At 55.0% G+C, this 8,528-nt stretch overlaps 1 protein-coding gene across 5 annotated transcripts; it reads left to right on the forward strand.

Annotated features, from left to right (window-relative positions):
* Nucleotides 1-1,009: 1,009 nt before the first annotated feature.
* On the forward strand, nt 1,010-8,221 carry TINCR (TINCR ubiquitin domain containing). Of its 5 annotated transcripts, XM_073017070.1 has the most exons (4): nt 1,010-1,338; nt 6,483-6,769; nt 7,211-7,340; nt 8,071-8,221. In XM_073017070.1, exons 1-2 carry the CDS (start codon nt 1,079-1,081, stop codon nt 6,583-6,585), a joined length of 363 nt encoding a protein of 120 aa, XP_072873171.1. In that variant the 5' UTR covers nt 1,010-1,078; the 3' UTR covers nt 6,586-6,769; nt 7,211-7,340; nt 8,071-8,221. The 5 variants fall into 5 exon arrangements, with proteins under 5 accessions (XP_072873171.1, XP_072873174.1, XP_072873172.1 ...); XM_073017073.1 differs by lacking the exon at nt 6,483-6,769; XM_073017071.1 differs by lacking the exon at nt 6,483-6,769 and having other exon boundaries at nt 1,010-1,282.
* Nucleotides 8,222-8,528: the final 307 nt, after the last annotated feature.

Consider the following 8,528-nt stretch of genomic DNA (forward strand, 5'->3'; position numbering starts at 1 on the left):
CTCCCAAAGTGTTGGGATTACAGGCGTCAGCCACTGCGCCTGGCCTCTTCTCTTCTTTCTTTCATTCTTTCTTTCCTCTTCTTTTTTTCTCTCTCTCCCTCTTTCTTTTTTTTTTTTTTTTTTTTTTTTTTTGAGGTGGAGTCTTGCTCTGTCACCCAGGCTGGAGTGCAGTGGTGCGATCTCGGCTCACTGCAATCTTTGCCTGTCAGGTTCAAGCGATTCTTCTGCCTCAGTCTCCTGAGTAGCTGAGATTACAGGCACGTGCCGCCACGCCTGGCTAATTTTTGTACTTATAGTAGAGACGGAGTTTCACCTTATTGGCCAGGTTGGTCTCGAACTCCTGACCTCAGGTGATCTGCCTGCCTCAGTCTCCCAAAGTGCTGGGATTCCAGGCATGAGCCACCGCACCCGGCCTAAAAGTAAATTTATTATTTTTTTAAATGTAGGCTGAGCGTGGTGGCCGAGGGTTATAATCCCACCGCTTTGGGAGGCCAAGGTGGAGAATCGCTTGTCGTCAGGAGTTCAAAACCAGCCTGGGCAACACCGCCAGGCCCCGTCTCCACAAAAAGTACAAAAATGAGCTGGGCGTGGTGGCAGGGCCTGTAGTCCCAGCTACTCAAGAGGCTGAGGCGGGAGGATCGCTTGAGCCGGGGAGGTCGAGGCTGCAAGGAACCATGATTGTGCCACTATGCTCCAGCCTGGGCGACCAAGTGAGATTCTGTCCTTAAAAAGATCAAATAAAGTGGCCTCCCAGCCTCCCTCCCTGGCGCCTCCACCATGTAACCCCCTGGACGTCCACGTGTCTCCTTGGCTGGGGTGACCTCGCTGATGGCTCTGTCGTGCGTGGCCACCTCGGACCCCCGGGCGCACTCTGGGGCCAGCAATGGGGAGCGGACCCGCCTGAGGGGACCGTGGCACCCGCCCCGCCCCGCCCGGCCGGGCCTGCCCACTGCGTGCCGGGCGTGTCCGGGCGGGCGGAGCGCGGGCGCGGCGGGGGCGGGCGGCCAGGCCGGTCGGGCGGGTGCGCGGGGCGCGCGAGGCCCGGGGCCAGAGCTGGAGCCGGAGCCGGACGGGCGCCATGGAAGGGCTGCGGCGGGGGCTGTCGCGCTGGAAGCGCTACCACATCAAGGTGCACCTGGCGGACGAGGCGCTGCTGCTGCCGCTGACCGTGCGGCCGCGGGACACACTGAGCGACCTGCGCGCCCAGCTGGTGGGTCAGGGCGTGAGCTCCTGGAAGCGCGCCTTCTACTACAACGCGCGGCGGCTGGACGACCACCAGACGGTGCGCGACGCGCGCTTGCAGGACGGCTCGGTGCTGCTGCTCGTCAGCGACCCCAGGTGGCCGCGGGGCTCGGGGTGTTGGGGGGGGGCGGCGGCCAGGGACCCCCGGAGAGCGCCGGGGGAGGCAGGCGCCCAGGGCGGCCTCCCGGGCCGGCACTGCTTTCCCACCTCGCGCTGCCCGCCCGGCCTCTCTCCTGACCCGACCTTGCCGGAGTCGGTCTTTTGCTTCCCGGCTCTCTGTCTGTGTCTGTCTCTCTGCCTGTTTCTGTCTCTGCTGTTTTTCTCCCTCTCTCTCTCGTCTCTGTCACTCTCATTTTTGTCACTCTCGTCTCTCATCTCTCTCTTGTTTCTCTTTTGTCTCTCTCTCTCATCTCTCTCCCTCTTCTGTCTCTTGTCTCTGACTCTCTCTTGTGTCTCTGTGCCTGTCCTCTTTGTCTCTTTCATCTCTCTCTTTTGTCTCTGTCTCTGTTATCTCTGTCTCTTTCACCTTTGTGTCTCTCATCTCTTTTGTCGCTCTCCCTCTCATCTCCATCTCTTATCTGTATCTCCCTCTTTTGTTTCTGTCTCTTGTCTCTGTCTCATTTATATCTGTGTCTCTCATCTTTGTCTCCTCATCTCTTTCTCTTTTGTCTCTGTCTTTGTGTCTCTGCTCATTTTGGTCTCTGTTTTTTTCCTCTCTGTGTGTTTCTCTCCATCTCTGCCTCTGTTTCTTTCTTTCCCTGATGATTTGGTTGCCTGTGATCATCTCTGTCTCTGTCTCTCTTCTCTCTGTCTCTCTGTGTCTCTGCTCACTTCTGTCTCTGCTGTATTCTTCCTTGTTTCTCCCTCATCTCTGTCTCCCTCTCTCATCTCTGTCTCCCTCTCTTGTCTCTGTGTCTCTCCCCATTTTGGTCTCTGCTTTTTTCCTCTCTGTGCGTGTCTCTGTCTCTCTTCCCCTTTGTCTCTTTGTGTCTCTGCCCGTTTCTGTCTCTGCTGTTTTTCTCCTTATGTCTCTGTGTCTCTCTTTTGTCTCTCAGTCCATTTTTGTCTCTCTCTTTCTCTGTGTCTGTATGTGTGTCTCTCTCTCCCTGTCTGTCTGTCTCTTTGTCCATTTGTCTCTGTCTCTGCTGTTTTTCTCTCTCTGTCTCTCTGTGTCTCTTTCTGTGTCCCTGTCCATTTCTGTGTGTGTGTGCGCACATCTCTCTCTGTGTCTGTCTCTTTTGTCTCTGTCTGTGTCTCTGTGAGTCTGTCTGTTTTGTCTCTGTCTCTCTCTGTGTCTCTGTGTCTCTGTCTCTTGTCTCTGTCTCTCTGTGTCTCTGTGAGTCTGTCTCTTTTGTCTCTGTCTCTCTGTGTCTCTGCCCATTTTGGTCTCTGCTTTCTTCTCTCTGTGTGCCTCTCTGTGCCTTTCTCTCTTTCTCTGTCTCTCCATTTCTGTCTCTGCTGTTTTTCTCTCTGTGTCTCTTTTGTCTCTGTTTCTCTGCGCGTCTCTGTCCATTTCTGTCTCTTTCTTCCCGCGGTGTATGTCTCTCTCTGTGTCTCTGTCTCGGTCATTTTGGTCTCTGCTCTTTTTTCTCTGTGTGTCTCAATATGTGTGTCTATCTCCGTCTCTTTGTCTTTCTGGGTGTCTCTGTGCATTTGTCTCTGCCGTTTTTCTCTGTCTCCCTGAGGCTCTGTCTCTCTCTTCCTTCTCTGGTCTCTCCCTACCCCCTTATCTCTCCCATAGCCCCACCCTAATGCCCGCTACCCACACTCACACTTGGATATCTGGGTCCCCAAAGAGGTCCCCTGGCCAAGATGGCCCTCAAGCGGGGCGTCTTCTGGCCCAAGGAGGGGTCTCCAGAGAAGGGCGCTGGGGCCACAGGAACAGCTCACTGCTGGCCTGGGGCAGCTCTGGGAAACGGATCGGGGTGGCCATGAGGTGGTGAAGGTGACCTGGGACCACCACCTTGGAACTGTTGAACAGGAGAGGGACGGGGGCCATATGAATTACCCTGGATTTTATGGGGGTCATACTCACCCGCCCTCTAGAGGCTTGAGTCACCAAGCCTGTGTTGATGTTTTGAGGGCAGGAGCCTCAGATGCCACCCTGTTGCGGGAGCCTGGGGCTGCAGTGGGGGCGCGAGAGGTCCCCTTCCCAGGCCCTCTTGAGGGAAGATCTTAGCGGGGAAGGGGAGGCTGAGAGGATGATGAGGGATGGCGGTTCAGAGCTTGGGGCTGGGAGAGGGTGTTCTCGGCAGTGTACCTTTTATGAGGTCTGGGGACTGGACGACCCTCAGACGTCTAGACTGTAATCATGCAGTACACTGTCAGCATTTATTGTGCGCCTACTGTGTGCCAGACTCCATGCTGGGCACTGAAATTCAGCAGTGACCCAGAGAGACCAGATCTTGCCTTCACAGAGCCTGCAGTCCCGTGGAACAAGAGCCAAATAATAGCATAGGAGAATGTCAGCTCGCAGTCGGCACTGTGGGGGACGCGGGGAAGGTGGAGAGGGGTCAGTGACGGGGGGACGCCTCTCTGGAAAGGTGACATTTCAGGCTATGATGCAGAGGAGGTGGTTAAACAGAGAGTCAGGAAAGGGTGTTCCAGGCAGTGGGAACAGCCTGTGCAAAGGCCCTGAGGCAGGACCGCACCTGGCATGTTGGAGGAACAGCGAGGAGGCCCGTATGGCTGGAGCAAAGGGGAGAGAGGGAGGAAGGGAGGGCGGGGAGAGGCCGGGGCAGTTCATGCAGGGCTTCGCAGACTGCAGGGAGGACTTGGGCCTTGACCCTGAGGGAGGTGGGAGCCATAGAGGGCTGTGGGCAGAGGAGGCATGGGATCTAACTCAGTGCTCACAGGTAACCCCTGGCTGCAGCAGGGAGGACGGACTGTGGTGGGGGGAGGGCTGGAGACAGGAGACCAGGGCGGAGATCCCAGTGAGCCATGCTGGAGGCAGAGTATGGAAGCCTTCAGAGGAGACAGTTTTGGCCGGGTGCAGTGGCTCACACCTGCAATCCCAGCACTTTAGGAGGCCGAGGCGGGTGGATCACCTGAGGTCAAGAGTTCAAGACCAGCCTGGCCAACGTGGCGAAACCCTGTCTCTACTAAAAATACAAAAATTAGCCAGGCGTGGTGGTACGCACCTGTAATCCCAGCTACTTGGGAGGCTGAAGCAGGAGAATCGCTTGAACCCGGAGGCGGAGGTTGCAGTGAGCTGAGATCGCGCCACTGCACTCCAGCCTGGGCAACAGAGTGAGACCCTGTCTCAAAACAAAAAAAAAAAGAGACAGTTTCAACCTCCTCTGGGCTCCCACCCCACCCTAATGCCCTGCCCTTTGCCCCATCCCTGACCACACACACAGCTGGGGTTGATGGCGGAGTCCAGCTTTGTCTTCCCCAACAGACGGGGGCCCCTATCTACCTTTGCTGTTCCCTGGCTGTGTGTCCTGAGGCAGCTAACGCACCCTCTCTGGGCATTGAATGGGTTCTGAGCTCCCCAGATCCCCAGACCACTCCCAGACCTATAGAGGCAGAGCACGGGCTACTAGTGGGTGGTGCAGCACCAACTGGGGAGGCCTCAGCTTCCCCATCTGAGAAATGAGAAAAACACTTTGGACCTGTCAGCCCAGACAGTACCCTAGGGTGAGAGAAGCTGTGTGGGCTGCTCGGGACAAACCTGCCAGGGCCTCTCTCACTTCCGGGTAGATAGGGCCCCCTCTTCTCCCTCCCCCAGCCTCTCTTGCCACCTCCTGTTTCTACACTCTGTGAAATACAGTAGTGACAACATTTTTTGCCTCGAGGCAGCAGCGTTGCAGGGAGACAGGTCGTCATGGGAGCCAGCAGGCACTCAGTCATGGTCACGCTTTGAGAGCCTGTGAGATGCTAGGGGCTTTTCATGTGGCCTTACGGCTGCCCCCTGGCATGGATGCTAGTATTTATTTATTTACTTATTATTATTTTTGAGACAGAGTCTTGCTCTCTCATCCAGGCCGGAGTGCAGTGGTGCGATCTCAGCTCACTGCAACCTCCGCCTCCCAGGTTCAAGCGATTCTCCTGCCTCAGCCTCCCTAGTAGCTGGGATTACAGGTGCCTGCCACCATGCCTGGCTAATTTTTTTTTTTTTTTTTTAGGTATTTTTAGTAGAACCGGGGTTTCACCGTGTTAGCCAGGATGCTCTCAATCTCCTGACCTCCTCATCTCTTGTGATCTGCCCTCCTCAGCCTCCCAAAGTGCTGGGATTACAGGTGTGAGCTACTGCGCCTGGCTTTTTTTTTTTTTTTTTGAGATGGAGTCTTGCTCTCTCACCCAGGCTGGAGTGCAGTGGTGCAATCTTGGCTCACTGCAACCTCTGCCTCCTTGGTTCAAGCGATTCTCCTGCCTCAGCCTCCTGAGTAGCTAGGATTACAGGCACCTGCCACCATGCCCGGCTAATTTTTGTATTTTTAGTAGAGACTGGGTTTCATCATGTTGGCCAGGCTGGTCTAAAACTCCTGACCTCAGGTGATCTGCCCACCTCAGCCTCCCAAAGTGCGGGGATTACAGGTGTGAGCCACTGTGCCTGGCTGGGTGCTGTTATCATTGGCGGTTTACAGGTGGAGAAACTGAAGCAGAGCAAGATTAAGCTGGGAAGGGGCAGAGCCAGGGTTTAAACCCAGCTTTAAAGCCACGGCCTTCATCACTAAACCTTCCCCCTGCCCCATTAGTGGGAACAGTTATTATTCTGATTTCATTGGCATCAGCCTGTTCCTCTCTTCCTCCCAAGGCCCTCTATCTATCCTTCAGCTGGTTCCATCAGCTTCGCCTTCAAAGTCTAACCAGAATCCGCCCACTTCTCAACCCCTGGCCCAGCCCAGTCACCCCCACCCAGGTCCACAGCCCCTGCCCTTGTCCCCTACAAGTCTGTCCTCCCTGTAGCAGGTGCTAGAGGGCGCCTGTGAGCCCCTGAGTCAGGGCCCGTCCCTCCTCTGCCGGCAGCCCTCCATGGCTCCCACCTCCCTCAGGGTCAAAGCCTAAGTCCTTCCCGAGGCTTGCAAGACCCTGGATGACCTGCCGTATTCCCTCCCCGCTTTCTCCTCCTCCCTCTCTCCCCCTTGCTCACTCTGCACCAGCCACATGGGCCTCCTCGCTGCCTCAGAGCCTCTGGACAGGCTGTTCCTTCAGCCTGGAATGCTGTTCCCTCAGGTCCCCAACTCCCTCTCTCCCTGCAGCCCTGCCTGACCATCCTGTTTAAAATTGCATTCCAGCGAGACGCAGTGGCTCACACCCGTAATCCCAGCACTTTGGGAGGCTGAGGCAAGCAGATCACTTGAGTCCAGGAGTTCAAGACCAGCCTGGCCAACCTGGTGAAACCCCGTCTCTACTAAAAGTACAAAAATTAGCCAGGCATGGTGGCACATGCCTGTAATCCCAGCTACTGGGGAGGCTGAGGCAGGAGAATCGTTTGAATCCGGGAGGCAGAGGTTGCAGTGAGCTGAGATCGTGCCATTATACTCCAGCCTGGGCAACAGAGTGAAACTCCGTCTCGAAATAAGTAAATAAATAATAAAATTGTATTTCACTCCGTCCCTGCTTCATATCTTTTCCCATCACTTGTCAGCGTCCGACTTCTCCACTTTTACTTGTTTTTTTTCACCTGTAAAAAAACAAGTAGACTGTAAACTCTATGAAGGCACTGCCATCCATCTTGTTCACTGCTGGATTCCCAGTTCAGTGCCTGGCACATAGTAGGTGCTCAATAAATATTAGTGGGATGTATTTGTCTCTGGAGGCAAGGAGTGGGCTGCTCAGAATATTTTTCTGGAGCTCTAGTGGTGCCTGGATGCAGGGGAGGGAATCTCCAGGTTGGAGGTGAGCCCTGGCAGGGGCAGGAAGAAGCGCCAGCCAGACACTGGGCAGAACAGGGAAGCCTCGAATGCCAAGGCAAAGGCTGTGTTTTTCCTGCAATCTGTGTCTTTCTGTCTCCCTCTTTCAGGTAGTCTGGGTTGGAAGAGGCAGAGCCATGACCGAGGGGACCCGGGTACTGGCTGAAGGAATAGGCTGGGGTAGAGGGCACTTTTGGAAAACACTTCTCCCGCCTCCCGGGAGCCTAGATCTCACTCCAGGTAAGTCACTGTAGTAGCTGAGACAGAGAAAGGACCTTAGAGATTGTGGAGACCATAGATAGGGAAACTGAGGCCCAGGAAGGAGAAGAGACATGTTATTGACCATCACCCACCTCCTATGCTTCTGGTCCCTAGGATAGGGACATGACCTCGGTGGCTCACTTCTCTTTGGATTAACATGTGGACCAGAGCCGTATGGCCCCTGACTTACTGGGTGACCTTGGGAAAATTGCTTCTCCTCTCTGGGCTCTGTTACCTGTCTCCTTACAGTGAAGGATTGAGCTTTGGTTTGGTTTTACTGCACTCTTTGCCTGCAATTCCTGCGACTGCCATCAGGTGGCAGAAAACAGCCACGTTCCAAGAGAATCGCTTGAATCCAGGAGTCGGAGGTTGCCGTGAGCTGAAATGAGGCCATTGCTCTCCAGGCTGGTGACAGAGCAGGACTCTGTCTCAAAAAAAAAAGAAAAAAAAAAAAAAAGAAAAAAAAAAAAAAGAGAGAGAAAGAGAGAAAAGGAAAGAAAACAGCCAAATTCACCAGTCACCAGGGGCCATCCCTGTACCTCTTAAAGGACACCAGGGACATCCACAGGAGGAGGGATGACTACAGGTGTCACTGTCCACGTCAGGGATGTTAGGTCAAAGGGAAGGACAACTGGCTAGAGAACTGGTGTTTCACCCTTCCCTGGGCCTGTATTGAAACGGGTGTATCCTTCCCCTCCTGTTGTTCCAGGGTCTGGGCTCCCAGGTGGATGGTGAAACCCTGGCCTGACCAGATGATGCACACTGCTTCAGACACTCCTGCTGGAGCCCCAATCCCTGACATGGACCTAGGACATTTTTGCTCCTGCCCAGCCTATCAGGAGAGAGCTTTGAGCCTTTCAGCTCTGCTGTGTGACTTTGAGGCTGTTGCTCCCCTGTTGGGGCCCTGGGTGCCCTGTCTTCAGTGGGAAGCACTGTGCCACCTTGGAAAGCTCCCATGGGCATCCAGAGAGCATCGCAAGAAGAGAAGCACAGAGGGGACAGGAGAGGCACTCGGAGGCACTTCCCCTCTTGCCCAGGACATTCTCCCAGCCACACCTTTGCCCAAGCCATGCCCCCTGCCTGGAGCACTTTTCAACCTCTTCTCTGCAGCTCCAATACACGTGGGATTGCAGTCTCCGCCAGGAAGGCTTCCCTGATTCTCTCCTT

This window comes from Chlorocebus sabaeus, chromosome 6, assembly GCF_047675955.1.
Source record: "Chlorocebus sabaeus isolate Y175 chromosome 6, mChlSab1.0.hap1, whole genome shotgun sequence".
In the NCBI taxonomy this organism is placed as follows: Eukaryota; Metazoa; Chordata; class Mammalia; order Primates; family Cercopithecidae; genus Chlorocebus; species Chlorocebus sabaeus.